Raw genomic sequence first — 15,549 nt, 5'->3', positions numbered from 1 at the left:
TGTCTTTTCTGCCCAGAAATCCACCATTCCTACCAATATCACAGGGGAACGGGGTGGGGAGAAGCTTAAAGAAGTATAGATTGAGCATGGTGTTTGTACCGGCATGATTCCATAGATTAAGAAGTTGTGGTCTAGGTACTTTGAGATGGATTCTTCCCTGTGTGTGATCTAGTTACAGGTAAACTGAGGAAGTAGAATAGGTGTTAAGTTCAAACAGAACTTCAGCCTATTATATAAGTTTACCAATCTTTCTATAGAGTTGCTTGTTTTTATTTGCAGCTAGGCAAGTTTGCTAATCTGAGCGGCAAGAGAAAGAAGCCTGTCAAGTGCATCTGAATAAGCGGAGGTTGTTCTCAAGATCTCTTTCAGGCGAATGTGTAGCCCATACACCTGCACATGGAATGAACTCCACAGCCATCATCATCCAAGCCAGAGAGAGCAAGTCCACTGTTACTTTATAATCAGGGACAGCCTCTGGTCCTGGGTTCTAAAGTCTATAATCCTCAGGAAAATGTCTCAGCGAAAGACAGCAGGGATGAAAGCCTGTGCTGTTCCCTCAACGTTGACATATCAACCTTTGGCAATCATGAGGCCATGTTTCTCCTCACTTGTTAATGCTGCCACAGATCACAGCTGCCCTTAGCTAGAGCTCAGGCCAAAGTGCAGTTCATCGTCCTCTTCCCACTTGCTGGTAATCAGAGTTACGCTTTCACATGCATAGAAAGGTCAGTGAATAAGTGGGCAGAGTCATGTTGCACGACAGCTTTCCATACCTGCAGAAAATGTAACATCTACCCCCAAAGACACGGCCATGGTCACCACCGTCTATAGATTCATCTGTCTCTGGAACAGTAAAGCACTAACACTGAATCCTCTCTTTGTTGGTTGGGGCACTGATGTCTGGGCTGTAGTGGCCAAGGGGGTACAAACTGGGACTCATCTTTGCCAAGCCTTACAGCATTTAATTACAGCGAGTGCACTTGCTGTTAGAATGAAGAACTCTCTGGTGTGACTGGTAGATGGTTTCATAAGAGGAAGGATGACCCCATGTGGCAGTTTTAAAGCATAACCTCAATTTTTTTGGTGCTTCTCATATCAAGGTGGCATGTGTACCCTGTCTTTACTGTAGGAGGGCTTGTGGTTACTTTGACCAGCGGACTCTGACACCAGCGATGCTACATGACCTCCGAGGTTATATACAAAGGGCTCTCCAGCTCCCTCCTTGTGGGAACACGTGCCCTTTGAGCCCTGAGCCACCGTGTGTGAAGTCCGGTCACGTTTTCATCTCATGCTGGAGAGACTATGTGTATGCTATAGGGCTGACAGTCCCTTCTGAGCCCTGATCTCCAGCCACCTGCAATGTGTCAGACATGTGAGTGGAAGCGTCTCAGACACTCAGAAGCAGCCCGTCTGTCCCATGAAACAAAAGAATTACCCTGGGGAGACTTGCCCAAATTCCTGACCCACAAGATCACGAGATTTAATAAAATGATTGTTGTTGTGAGCCACTATTTAGGGTAGTGTTTTAGTGCAGTGATAGATTACTGAGACATCCTTTGTGTTAGTTCAGGTCCTAGAAGAGCGAGTGCCAGGTCGAGATTAGACATGCAAGATTTATGGCTGGGAATCCTTCCGGCCTCTAGGAGGGACAGAGGGGACACAGCGGAGTAGGTGGGAGGAGCCTTCAGACTAGGGTGCAGGTCCAGGGTCTGCAAAGTCTTCGTTACATCATCGTTGTGAGACAGTCTTGTCTGGGCTGGCAGGGGCTCCCAAGCCTGTTAGAGACGCCCTACTTGTCCAGACTACCTGATGGTCACACTGGAGTTTTGGACTTGCATGAGCTGCGGTGCGCTAGTTTGTAGAATGTAGTTCAGAAACTCATTACACACGGCACAGCCCTTTACAGTGGCACTTAACACAGTGTGTTATAATAACTTCCCAAATGTCTGCTCTGTTCACCAGACTTTGAGATTCTGGGAGGTACGTGTATGTGTCTTTCACCTTCATAGGCTTCTTCATCCCCAAGTTCCTGACTCAGTGAATGTTTGTTGAATGACTAATGATCAAAGTTTGTTTTCTGTGTAGGCACCGGAATAATCCTTTGACCATGTATGTGAGGGCTCATTCTGGACTCTCTCTTCTATTCCGCTGGTTTCTATGTCTCTCTTTATGCTGGTAAGCATCCGGTGCTGATTACTGTGACTTTGTAGTAATTTGAAATCAGGAAGTGTGAATTTTCTAGCTTTGTTCTTCTTTCTCAGGATTGTTTTGGCTATTCAGGGTCCCTTGAAATTCCATATGAATTTTAGCATAAGCTTGTCTCTTTCTGCATTAAATCTGTAGATCACTTTGGGTGGTATTGACATTTTAACAATATTAAGTCTTCCAATCCATGAACATGGGATCTTCCCACTATTTGTCTTCTTTGATGTCTTTCAGAAACGTTTTACAGTTTTTATAATACAAGTCTTTCATCTCCTTTGTTAGTTCCCAAGTATTTTTTCTTTTTGACATAATTATTAATGGAATGGTTTTCTTAATTTCCTTTTCAGATTGTTCATTGTTCACGTGCAGAACTGCAACTGATATTTGCTTGTTAACTTTGTATCCTGCCACCTTGCTGAACTTACTAGTTCATTATTATTAGTTTATTATTGTGCATGCATGTGTACACTTGCACACATGCAATCTTTAGGGTTCGGGTTTTTACATACAAGATCTTATCATCTGTGAACTGAAATAATTTTACTTCTTCCTTTTCATTTTGGATGTCTTCTATTTCTGTTGTCTAACTGCTGTGCTTAGGACTTCCAGTGTGATGTTGGGTAGCGGCGGCCAAACCAGGCATCCTTGTCTTGTTCTGACCTTACGGGAAAAGATTTGTCTTTCACCACTGAGTATGATGTTTGTTGTGGGGGTTTCATATTTTTATCATGTTGGAGGGGTTTCCTTCAATTCCTAGTGTATTGATGTTTTCATCATAAAAGGGTTTGAATTTTGTCAAATATATTTCCACATCAACTAAGACAATTATGAGGTTTCCCCCTTCTTTCTCTTAATGTGGTGTATTACACTGATTGATTTTTGTTACCATCGTATCATGTTTGTTTCCCAGGAATAAAACCTACCTGCTTGGTGTATAATCCTTTTACTATGCTGCCAAATTTGGTTTGCTAGCGCCTTATTGAGAATTTCTGCATCAATTTCATAAGGACTATTGGCTTTAGTTTTCTTGTCCTATTTTTGTCTTGCTCTAAGGGTAATGTTGGCTTTATAGAATGAGTAAGGGTGTGTTCTTTCCTCTTTAAACTTTTGGAAAAGTTTGAAAGGAGTTGACTTCAGTTCTCCTTTAGAGGTTTGGTGGAGTTCACTGGTGAAGCCTTCAGTCCTGGGCTTTCCTTTGCCAGGAGATTTTTGATTGCTAATTTAATCTTTTTACTAATTACAGGTCTATTTAGACTTTCTCTTTCTTCATGATTTAATCTTGGTAGGTTTTGTGTTTGAAGAATTTGTCCATTTGTCAATGTCTACGTTGTCCAATTGTCTACGTTATCCAATTTCTTGGTGTACAATTGCTTACAGTGTTGTCTTACTTTTAAATTTTTTTCTATAGAATCAGTAGTAATGTCCTCACTCTTGTAGCTAATTTTAGTAATTTGAGCCTTCTCTCTTTTTTTCCCTCAGTCCATCTAGGTAAAAGTTTGTGAATTTTGTTGATTAAAAAAAAATCCAAATTGTAATTTAATTTTTAATCTGTAAGTTTGTTTTTCTAAACTGAAGACTTTATTTTTTTGGGCAGTTTTAAGTTCACAGCAAAATTGAGTGGAAGGTATGACCATTTTCCACAGATGCCCTCCCCTTTTCTCACAGACAGAGCCTTGCCCATTACCAACAGCCCCATCGTGGGGGTTCGATGGTGCCCCATGGGTATGTGAGGCTACGCTCACTTTTCTTTGACCCTTTTTCCTGTTCTTCCTCACACTTGATCATTTCCATTGCCCTATTATCAAGTTTGCTTGAAAATTATCAAGTTTTCTTCTCAGAGAGTGCTTCTCCCACAGAAACACATTAGTGGGTCTCCACGCTACAGAGTGAGCTGTGTGGACATAGGGAAAATGAGTTTCTGGGAGAAGTCAGAAGGAATGGGGTATAGACCTGAGGATAGGAAGTTGGGGCCTGGGGAGGTGGGCAGCCAGTGAGAAGCTACTGATGCTGGGGGAGGTGAAAGATTGAGGGAGGGGGATTATGTCCAATTTCGGGTGTGTTTGATGTCACTGTCCTGGTGGGGAGTGAACCCCACTGTTGATGCACGTCTTCAATGCTCTGGCAGTCAGGTAAAGAGAAGAGGATGGGACTGATGTCTGGGTGGGCCCTGAGGAGCAGCCGTATCAGGAGAGAGGCAGGGAAATTGGATGGTGGCTGAACTCAACCAGAAGTGACTATGGGGATGGAAATCCTTGGGTATTCACATGCATTTTGTGGAAAGACCTGGACTGGCAGAATACTGACAATGAGAGCTTGGACCAAGACAGTAAGGGGAACTCAGCAGCCTTTGGGCCACACGAGCAAATGAGAGGGGCTGGAGAACGAGAGGGGCTGAACCTCCCTCCCTGCCCACGCGGTGATGGAGCGAGTGCAGCTGAAGACCCAGAATGATGCGGTGGGATTCTTGTTGGTCTGTTTGCTTGTTTCAGTCTTTGATCTCACTGTGCAGCATATTTCCCAGGAGAAATCCTTTACCATGGAATACAAGCTTTATTTATCCGTGTATTTAACATTTATTAATATCTACCAAGTGCAAGTTGCTTGAGGAAAGTCATCGATGAATGACACACTCATGCCATAAAGGGGCTTATCCCCAGAAGGAGAGACAGAAACACGTGAAAACCAACCACAATATAGGCAAGAGCCAAGTCAGCACTCAGCGGAGTTCAGGGACCTCTTCTGTTAGCTCTGGTTGGATAACAGTTACAAGGAATCCGATGAATGAACGTGTGCTCTCCCTGAAGTTCCTACTTCCTTCTTGAACTACTCTTTCCTGTTCAGAGAGAAAATAAGACCATCTCACATGGTATAAAACACACAAAACCCAGCCTAAGATGCTAAGAACAGAAGACATGTCACAGCAGCGACAGGGTCATGCAGCTGATTTAAGTGTCTGTAACAAAGGTTCTGAACAACAATCTCAGAAGGCTAAGGAGGTCGTGCTGGGTGGGAGGCAGGCCCTGGGTGCCGACGTCTCCCTTCCCCGTCTCTGCCGTTTCATCAGGGTGTGATCTTGGATAAAGTTCTACTTAGCCACTCTCAGTATTAGATCACGTGCCTGATGAAGGCACCACTCATTGGACTGTTGTCTTAAATGAACTAATGCTTGTGAAATGCTGGGTACACTGAATGCTAGTTTTGTTTTTATTATTCTGAAAAGAACATCGAGAATTTTCCATCTGTGAGTTTAATCATATTCTTTTGAATTTATATTTTCTAAGCATATGACTTCTTGGATTAATGAACTCACTCTATTTAAAACCTATATAATTAAATCTTGCTCTCATTTGTCCAGAAGTTACCTCTTTCCAATGTTGACTCGGGGGCACCTCAGTGTCTAACACGTAAGAATTTAATGCCTTGGTCGGTCTTCTTCATGTGAAATCTAATCTGTTCCTTTTTTGATCCCTTTCTACTTTTTTTTTTTTTAAGGTTCTAAGACAGTAATGCAGGCCATAGAGTGCTCCATGAATCTCACAGGTATGTAAGGGGAGGCACTACTTTCTGTTTTGTTGGTGGTAACTTTATCGACAGTTGTCAGTGGTTTGTGAATTTTTTTGACAGCAGCAGCAATTTGAGCCAGAACTTTAGGGTACAGCTACACGGTATTTCCCAAAATGTGCTCTCAGCAGCGCTGTTCTGTGAGGGCTCTCTCAGTGTTGCATGGAAAGGATTCCCACTCAGGGAGTGCTGAGTTCAGCAAGCGTGGGAGGGACTCTTGAGTAACCTGTGCACCCGAAATGCAGTAGGTACATAGGGAATTGTCTTGTGGGACCACTCAGTGTTCCGGGAACACAGTTTAGGAAATTCCAATAAATAGTAAATTGTAGGTTCCACTGAGGGCTTATATGCACTTTATTCTAGGGGTAATTTTCTCTTGAGGACATCACCCCATCCGATGGAAGGGCTTTGGTCGCTTCTCTGTTCTTTCAGAACCTTAGGTAGCTGTGAGGAAGATGCTCTACTCCTCAGGGCATCCCCTCAGGGGGACACTCTCTGAAAGTATCTGAACTGAGTAAGAAAGAACATGGAGTGGCAGCTTGGGGGGAAAAACACCTTAGGAGGGTCATTTTCATGAGTTTACTAAATGATACCGTGTTACTGAAAACGTGAAATCAATATCCTCATTGCATGTAATAGCCTGGCTACCTTCGGGGTGTCTAAGGTCTCAAATCTCTCCCCTCAGTGGGCTTGAGGTGTACATTGCAAGGTGTTTCTCCAAGTTTCCCAGCCTTTCCTGTTCAAGCCCGCCCCCAGGAGACCATGAGAAAGCCCCCGATGGGAAATCATGAATATTACCATATAATTCCTGGATTTCTCTGATATCGCCCGGTGAGAGCTGAAAATTCTCAGAGTCCCCGGCTCCATAGGTGGGGTACATGACGGAGTCAGGATCAGACGAGTGGCCCAGGCCCAGAGAATGGCCAAGTTCATGGGTTGCAACAAATAGGAAGTTAATTCCTGCAACCGAAGAGTAATACACGGTAATGACAGAAGCAGCCATGTGAATAAAGACATGGAGGATTTGTAACAGAAGACAGAGCAGCTGTGAAAATGCAGTCTAGGGAGCCTCTGCAGCTCGCCTGCTGGGAGGCCTCACGCGTGGGGGCGGCTGAGAAGGAGAATCACAGGAGCTTTAATGTCAGCCCTCTGCTGCCGCTGAAGGAAAGGGCAGTTGTTCTGTTCACGTGCTCCCCCTCCGGTCACATAGCAGTTTTCTGGAGGGAAGGCAGAGGCTCCTGGGGCATCTGGACCCAAGCTTGAGCCCCTGCTCTTCTCCCTACCTGCCTGAGACTAGAAAACGGACAAACCTATCAGTTCCTCCTCTGCTTCTCGGAGGCAGTCATGTGGAGCTGTCAGCGGTGAGAGCCCCCTGTACCTGCGGACAGTGGCTAGTCGCTCACAGACGGCGGCGCGGGGGGTCAGGGAGAAGGAGGCAGCTATGAGGGTGCCCACACTAAAAGGCAGCAGGTCCGGGAGCCTCCGGCTGTGCTCCATTCACGTTCTCATCCTCCTGGCTGTCCTCCCCTCCTCAGACTCACAAGGGGCAGCCGGGGGCTGTTAGCACAGGGTACGCGGCCACCAGTGTCACCGCATCAGGCACATCTGTGCTGGTGACCTCCTGTCGCACAGGCCCCGACCTCCCTTTCCGGGACCCTTGGCAGGCACGTGAGTTTGTTTAACGTATTTACTTTTAGAATCATCTCCACCTTGTATTATTCACACCAGAACTTTTCTCCATTAGTGTCCTGGGGGTCTGTGGTCCCTTGACAGGCGGGGCTACGGCGTGGGTTCCTTTTGAACCACAGTCAATGATCTCAGAATTGTCAACAACTCCCAAACATCATAGTCTCTGCTTCTCTTTCTCCTCCAGGAAAACAAACTTACTGCTGCACCTGGGAGCTCAGGTGGTAAAAATGTCTGACTCTTGATTTCAGCTAAGGTCATGGGCTCATGGGATCAAGCCCCACTAAGGGCTTTGTGCTGACAGTGCAGAGCCTTCTAGGGATTCTCTCTCTCTTTCTCTCAAAATAAATAAATAAAACTTAAGAGAGAGAGAGAGACTCAGAGTCCTTTTAAATGCTTTCTTTTCACGGGGTGCTTGGGTGGCTCTGTTGGTTAAGTATAAGACTCCTGACTTTGGCTCAAGCCATGATCTCATGGTTCGTGAGTTTGAGCCTCTGCATCAGGCTCTGCACTGACAGTGCGGAGACTGCTTGGGATCTTCTGTCTGTGTTTCTCTCTCTCTCTCTCTCTCTGCCCCTCCCCCACTCTCTCTCTCTTTCTGTCTCTTAAATAAGTAAACTTAAAAAAAAAACCCAAAAACACCTTACTTTGGGGAAATATAAAGAAAGAACTCTAATTTAGCAAACTATTAAGGTATCCCAAACACTATGCTAAGCGCTGTGGACACACTATCTCATTCAATTTAAACAAGAATCCTGTGAGGTGGGAATTCTTTATAGTCCCAGTTCACAGATGGAAACCGAGGCTCAGAGAAGTCAAATAACTTGGCTAGAGACACACAGGGAGTGGCTGGTGGAGGTCGGGCAGGGTGACCCCCGCGTGGTTTGTGCCCCCTTCCAGCTTCTGTGCACACAGCATACGAGCACGGGACGTGAAATAACACATGTAAAGCACAGGGTGCGGTCACCGCAGCTAACGAAGGGTCAGTACTTATCATCCCGTGACGCGGCGCTCGAGGTCGGCGTCTGCGGGCACGCGCGGGGCAGGGGCGGCGCGGGGCTCACCGACTCCGCGGCCGTCCGCCCAGCGCTCGTCCTCGTCGAAGTGAGCGTCTCCTCCCAGGCCCGGCCCCGGCTCGAAGGCGTGAGCCAGCGTGCCGCCGGGCCCGTCGAATGGGTAGAAGTCCCCGTGGGCTGAAACGAAGAGGGCGGTTGCCCTTAGCGACCGGCCTTCATCCCGGGGTCGCTCCAGTGGCCGCGGCCGCGAAGCTCGGCCGTCCAGGTCGCCGGCGCGCCGTCCCCCGCAGGGCGCATGCGCGTGCGGCGCTGCAGGAACGTTCTTCCACAAATCCGCGGCGCAGCCCGGCCTCCGCGCGAGACTGAAAGCTGCCCCGACACCTCCCGTCCCGCCCACGTCCCGCCCACGTCCCGCCCACGTCCCGCTTCCAGGGCCACGTGGCTGTGACGCTCCCCCCTCTCCCCGGGCAGGATGGAGAAAGGAACGCACGTGGGTACCGTTTAGTGCCCCGTTCCTGGGAAGCCCAGCGTGCGAGCCGCGGGCGCCACAGCCGGTCTCCGGAGGGCCGTGCGCAGCGCCGGCACGAATTTCGCCGGGCTTTTCTTTGTGACGCGGGGATGTTTGTTTTTGAACTGGAATCAGGCTGAATCCAGTTTACCACTTCCTGAAAGCCCGGGAGCGCCACGATTAGCGCCTTCTGCGACGTTTTCTTTTGGCGCTGTCAGCACTGTGCTGGAGGAGAAATTTCAGCTAAATTCACAGCGCCCGGGCAGTGCCCCATAATAGCAGTTCCTGTAGGTGGGTTGAATCTCGGTAAGCCCTGTGCGGTGAAAGCTCTCTATTTCTGCTTTCCTACCAGACCGAGGGTGCTGGCAACAGGCCATCCGGGAGACCACCGGGCCTTTGGAGTTGTAGCCCCTTCTCTTGGTTTAGGGCTGATGTTGGGTATATTGTAACCCATAGATACACACGTACACATGTACACATCTATCAGGGTTTATGCTACAAAACGGGTTGTAAGCGTTTTCTGTAAAGGACCACATAGTAAGTGATTTAGGATAAGCGTGGTGGTAGCTGTCACAACCGCTAAGCTCTCCCACTGTAGCCCCAAAGCCGTCACTGACAGCAGGAAAATGAAGGACCAGCATTGTGTTCTAATTAATATTTTTTAACAAAATGCTGGAACTGCCCACAAAAAAAAAAAAAAGGATAAAAATTTATTTACAAAAATAGATCGTGGGCCAGATTCAGCTCATGGGCCACCATGTGGCACCCCTCTTGTGGCTCTAGAGGTGCCTGCGTGTTTCAGTCTGTTAAGCGTCTTGGTTTCATCTCTGGTCATGCCCTCACGGTTCACGGGATTGAGTCCCACGTGGGGGTCTGTGCTGACAGTTCGGAGCCTGCTTGGGATTCTCTCTCCTTCTCTCTCTGTCCCTCCCCCGCTCACTCTCTCTCTCAAAAGAAATAAACTCATATAAAAAAAGTGGCTCTAAATTAATAAACTTAGAAAAAGTATAGTGACATACATACATCATTATATATGTCATATGCATATCATATATAAAGGTCATAAAGATCGTAAATCCTGAAAAGAGGAAGACGTGATATAAACAACAAGCAAACAGCACACAGGACCAGCCTGCCGGAAACTTCCTTACCTCCTCTTGCAAAGCCAATCATGATATCGGCAGTTCCCAGTATAACTCTCCTGAAGGACAGTGGGATCTCTTTGCTCCACATATTCAAGGCCTTTGCCACTAATTGATTCACTGTGACACGTGGTAAGTCTCGGGTATATGATACGATCCTGGTAGCAAACAAGAAAACAAGGTTTGACCTTCTAGGAAGAGGGCTTTAGTTGTCTCTGCCCTAATGAGACGAAGGAAAACTAACCTGTAGGTGACCACTTTGGAAGTCCACTTTGGCCTGTGTTTAGATGGCAAGTACTCCCCAATATCCGGAAGTCCACATCTGGGCTTCCGCATTATTATTATCACGCGGGAGTCCAGCACTCCGGTTTCCGGCAGGCGAAAGAACTTCTGCATCTCCTTGAGTTGGGCTCCAAAGCGATTGGGAGCCCTCGATTTTGAGTCAGATGGGTAGAATCTCTTGAGATACTCCTGTTGGAAAAAAGAAATTGTTTTATCATCATATTCACTGTCTTCTCCTTATGTCTCTGAGGTCTATACATCTTTGCCTCCGACTCCTGTGGACTCAGACAGTGGTTTGAAGACAGAATCGTTACATAGCCATGAAGTAAAATAAGTGTGCATGAATGAGATGAAAATTCAATATTGATCATGATGCGCAGTCCTTCCATTTCATGAACAAAAGAGTCCCTCCATTTCCCCTTTTACCCCATTAACTGTTTTGAGGAGAAACACACTGTACACTTTATAAAACACAGACTCGCGTGTACTAGCCCATTGGGAAGAGCACCCGGTGTGTCCCCACGCGGCGCGGCAGAGGTGCTGTGGGGAGGTTCGAGGTCAGCAGCCATACCTGAGACTCCCTAGAGGTCTGGCCCTAGCTGAGGTTAAAGGGCCTTAAAGTTTTAGTCCCGGAAAAGGATATTGTGAAACTATTGTGTTTCATGTGCATATTCTCCAGGGGAAGACAGCAAAGCTCGTAGCAGCTGGGCGATGTGTCCTGGGTCACCTATTAGATCAGTCCCAGAACCGGCCCTGCCTCCTCACTGCCAGTCCTGGGCCCTTTCCATTGCTCAGTCTCCAGCAGACCCCACACCTCGAGGCTGCAGGACAGGGCAGGTCCCCCAGGTGTATTCCATGTGCAGCTGGGCCCTTGGCACTTTCTTAAAGGACCCAAGTGTCTACATATGAGCATGGTGGTCCAGCAGCCTGGGTAGGAAAAAGTAAAAAGTGAATGAAATTGGAGCAGTGGCTTCACAAGAGCTTGTACTGAGCACCTGTGACCGGCAGGGACAATGCCAAGGTCTTTATATACATTTAAACTCGAGCCACCATGGGAAGGAGGGGTGGCTTTGTCATGACAAGTCATGGCTCAGAGAAGAAAGTCAGCACAGGGTCACCCCATAAGGAACCATAGGAGGTACATTTCTTTCTTTCTTCCTCCTCCCTCCCTCCCTCCCTCTCTTTCTTTCTTTCTTTCCTTTCTTTCTTTCTAAGTTTATTTATTTATTTTAGTGGGGGGAGAGAGAGAGTGAGCAGGGGAGGGGCTGGGGGTGCAGATGATCTGAAGGGGGTTCCGTGCTGACAGCTGAGAGCCTGATGTGGGACTTGAACCCATGATCCTTGAGATCATGACCTGAACTGAAGTCGGACACTTAACTGACTGAGGCCTCCAGGTGCTTTTATCCCGTCCTGAACTACAGGCTTTACAAGGACACTCTTCTGGAAGAAATCTTTTTGGATCCCTGATATGAATTTTTCTGGTTTCTCTGGTTTATTGGTGTACTAAGTACAGGGACTCAATATTCTTGCAAATGTACTGCTACAAGAGAACCCATTAGTTGAATCTTGTGAAGTTGCTGTTTTGCAGGTTAAAAAAACAGTCAAATGTCAGGAATTTCACATGGTTCAGTGTAACGTGCTACGGGGAGTTTCCCAAAGTCAAAGTTAATGTGAAATACAAGTAGCTTAAGGCTTAAATTTATGAACAATAGTCAGGAGGAAACAACTCATTATTGTACCAAATGTTAACTATTTATACTTATTAGTTTGCTTGTTAAGTAGTATATTGGAAAGACCATGGTTTTTGAACCAGAAAGACTTGTCTTTGACTCCCGCGGCTAGCATTACCAAGTACATGAATGAACGTAACTTTCCTTCTGCTTCCTGGGATAGAAGAAGCTGTCCTACAGCTTCACTGACCTACAATATATGAGGCAGTTTATAATCAATGATTGTTGCGCGCATAATAGTTGGCATTGTTATCACTTGTTCACTAGAACAATTCCATGAGCTGTGAAACACAGCATTTCTGTCCCCGTTGGACAAAGTCACAAGTGCCTGGCCACCCACCGTCCCCACTGTCTTGTAAGGGGACAGCAGAAACTCCACCCTCGTTTTCTGGTTTCGAGCCGTCACCCGGAGTCCTTGTCTTAAGAGCGACACTCAGCTCTTTATGAAAAGAATCTCAAGCCACAATACATAATCACATCAGCAACTTCAACTCATCGAGGGGGAACACTGCGTCAGGCCCCACAGCACCCCTGGGTCGCTGGCACTACCGTCTCCAGCTTGCACCGGGAATACCGAAGCTCGCAGAAGAGCAGAACATTCCCGCGGTGTCTGCACAGTGAGGCGGGAGGGGCGGGAGCATGAACCCAGGTCGCGCAGGCTCTGAAGCCCACTCTCAACAGCTACTTGCTTAAAACCAATATTTTATATCATCAGAAAAACTATCCCAATTGAAAAACACGCTTCCTCGCGCCGCTGATGAGACCTGGGAGCCGCCAGGGAGCAGGCAGGGACCTACCTGAGCCTGTTTCCACTGTGGCTCACTGAGGCCGCCCGCCTCCCAGGGGAGCAGCAGAGCCAGGCCACCGGGCAGCAGACACAGGACACACAGCACCGCCAGCCGCATGCTCGCCCCGCCTTCTCTGCCGGCCGCTGCACACATTTATAGAGCTTCTCAGCCCCGCGTGTGGGAACCAGTGACTCATGCGAGTGTTTTCTTTTCAATGTCTACAGAACTTTGGAAGCATGTGTTATTTTTCGTTAATGGCAACAAGGAAGTTTTATGTCCTTATTGGCAGGAAGCACACAAGGTATTTGCCTTTCAGAGGATCCCCCCCGCCAACTTTGCTGTTTAAATTTAACCCATGAGAAAACACATTTTATTTGCCAAAATGAAAATGCTACAAGAAAAGACTTGTCTTTTCAATTTAAAATACTGGGGAGCTTCATTCAGGACTTACTGTAGTATGATGCATCTTAAAGGAATTTTTTAAAAATTTGAAATGCATGGAAAAAGTACCAAAAAACATACGAATCATCAAATAATTATTAAGCAAACATTCTGTAACAATCACCAAAGTCAAGAGTTGAGTCCAACTTCTTTGTTTTTATCAAAGATGAAACTGAAGCCAAAATGACAGATGAATTTATGTCCGGGTCACAGGGTTACTTGCCCTGACGGCCACCCCATTGCTGTTTCTGTCTCACCACACCGCCTGCTCATTTTGTCATCATATTTGAAATTCCTTGGGAGAGTCCCATGGCTTTTGACGGGAATACATCATGGAAGACCCCTCAGATATGCTGGAGCTGGAAATGTAATTCTTCAAACATCTCCTAAATCATCTGGAGGTTGGGCGCAGTGAGTCAGCAAAAGTAAACTTTCCAGATGAATAAATTAAATTTGCAGGGCGCCTGGGTGGCTCAGTTGGTTAAGGGTCCGACTTTTGATCTCAGCTGAGGTCTTGATCTCAGGGTCCTGAGTTCCTGCCCGGCACTGGGTTCTGAGCTGGGCATGAAGCCTACTTAAGAAAATAAATTAAATATGCTCTCTTCACGTAGATGCGTTAATTCTGTGTCGTCACAGTTCAGTTATACTTGAGGACATGGTTGTCTTTATTCAGCGTGTGGCATGTAACAGGTGCATAATACATGTTTATAAAAAAATATTTGCATATGGATTTGGGTCAGCTAGTATGGGTTATATGAGGTTTTCTTGAGCTTTGCTTTGAATTAAAGGTCAAAACATTCCCTATATATTTTCTATTTCTAGTAATTCAAAAAGCATTAGATGTTCCAAATATTTTTTTAAATGTTTTTAAATGTTTTTTAATTTTTTTTTTTTACAAATAGTTTATTGTCAAATTAGTTTCCACATAACACTCAGTGCTCATCCCCATAAGTGTCCTCCTCTATGCCCATCCCCCCCCCCACATCCATCAGTCCTCAGTTTTTGTCAAATATTTTAAACAAATTTTAATGGCTCCCTTGAATACTCATTTGTGGGTTGCAAGAAAGATGGCTTTTCTTCTCTTGTTTCCCTAAATTGTAATTAGCGAAAAACTGAACTCTTGAAATAGTGGAACAAACGCTCTCAGCAGGCAATACTACCAGCCAGAGGAAACAGCAAATCCTTCCCATGTATACTGAGGAACCATCCGTGCATTTGAGCTGGATTTGGGAGAGTGACCAGGGGCTCCCTGGGTAGGCCTTATGGGAAGAGCACATCGAAGGAAGAAGACAGGATGAAGAGCGAGCCGTCGGTGCTGCTGGGAGCTGAGTGGCTGGGAAAGGAGGCTGGGGTCTAGTTGTGAAGAGCCAGTCTTGCATGCTAGGGGCTTTTGACTTTTCCCTAAATGGTGTCAAGGAACATTTCAAAGGAAGAAAGTGGCATTATCAGATTTGTGATGTTGTGAGCAAATGTTGGTGGCTGTTCTGAAGATGGGGTGACTCTCTGTAGAGGGATATTAGAGAGGCAGAAAGGTCAAGAAAAAGTTACTGAATAATCCAGGTGAGAGAGGAAAGAAGAGGCCCTGAACCAAGACCGACTGCTGGGATGAGAAAGAGGAAGGCAATTCCGACCCCAATGGAAGGTGGGGCTGAGGAAGACAAAGCCAAGCTAAAGCCTAGTTGCTGATTGTGGCAGGAGTGAGGAAGAGGGAATTAAAGATTGATGGACTTAGTGGACAGAAGTGCTGTTATCACAGAGACAGGGCTTTTGGGAGAAGGAACAAGAAGTAAATTTTTCAAGGGAGGCAGGGACTTGGTTGTGGTTAAGCAATGACATCCATTTTGGATATTGAGGTTGGGTATTTTCAGCTGGAACATCAGATCTGGAGCTCATGAGGGTGATCTGGTCTGCAGACATAGGTTGTGAGTGACTTATTTCAAAAGAAAAATCATGCTTTTTTTTATTGTAGTTGAAATTTGCATAATGTAGAATTTGCCATCTTCACCATTTTAAGGGTGCAGCTAACTGCACTAAGTGCATTCACAGGACTTTACAATCTTCACCAATATCTACTTCCAGAACCTCTTCATCATCCCAAGCAGAAACTCTATACCCATCATAATGTAAGTTTCTCCTTCCCCATCTTCCTAGCCCCTTGTGTCCTCTGAATATGACTATTCTAGGCAACTT

The 15,549-nt window shown here is 46.3% G+C and overlaps 1 protein-coding gene across 1 annotated transcript; it reads right to left on the bottom strand.

Annotated features, from left to right (window-relative positions):
• Positions 1-4,735: 4,735 nt before the first annotated feature.
• On the bottom strand, positions 4,736-13,035 carry MMP7 (matrix metallopeptidase 7). Its single transcript, XM_039216552.1, has 6 exons — positions 12,928-13,035; positions 10,363-10,589; positions 10,128-10,276; positions 8,517-8,645; positions 6,565-6,726; positions 4,736-5,038 (listed from the first exon to the last, which is right to left on the bottom strand). Exons 1-6 carry the CDS (start codon positions 13,033-13,035, stop codon positions 5,013-5,015), a joined length of 801 nt encoding a protein of 266 aa, XP_039072483.1. The 3' UTR covers positions 4,736-5,012.
• Between the last annotated feature and the right edge of the window lie 2,514 nt (positions 13,036-15,549).

This window comes from Hyaena hyaena, unplaced genomic scaffold (genome assembly GCF_003009895.1).
Source record: "Hyaena hyaena isolate Hyena2069 unplaced genomic scaffold, ASM300989v1 scaffold_638, whole genome shotgun sequence".
NCBI lineage: Eukaryota > Metazoa > Chordata > Mammalia > Carnivora > Hyaenidae > Hyaena > Hyaena hyaena.
Note: the sequence above shows the minus strand (reverse complement) of the source record. Positions and strands in the feature narration are given on the sequence as shown.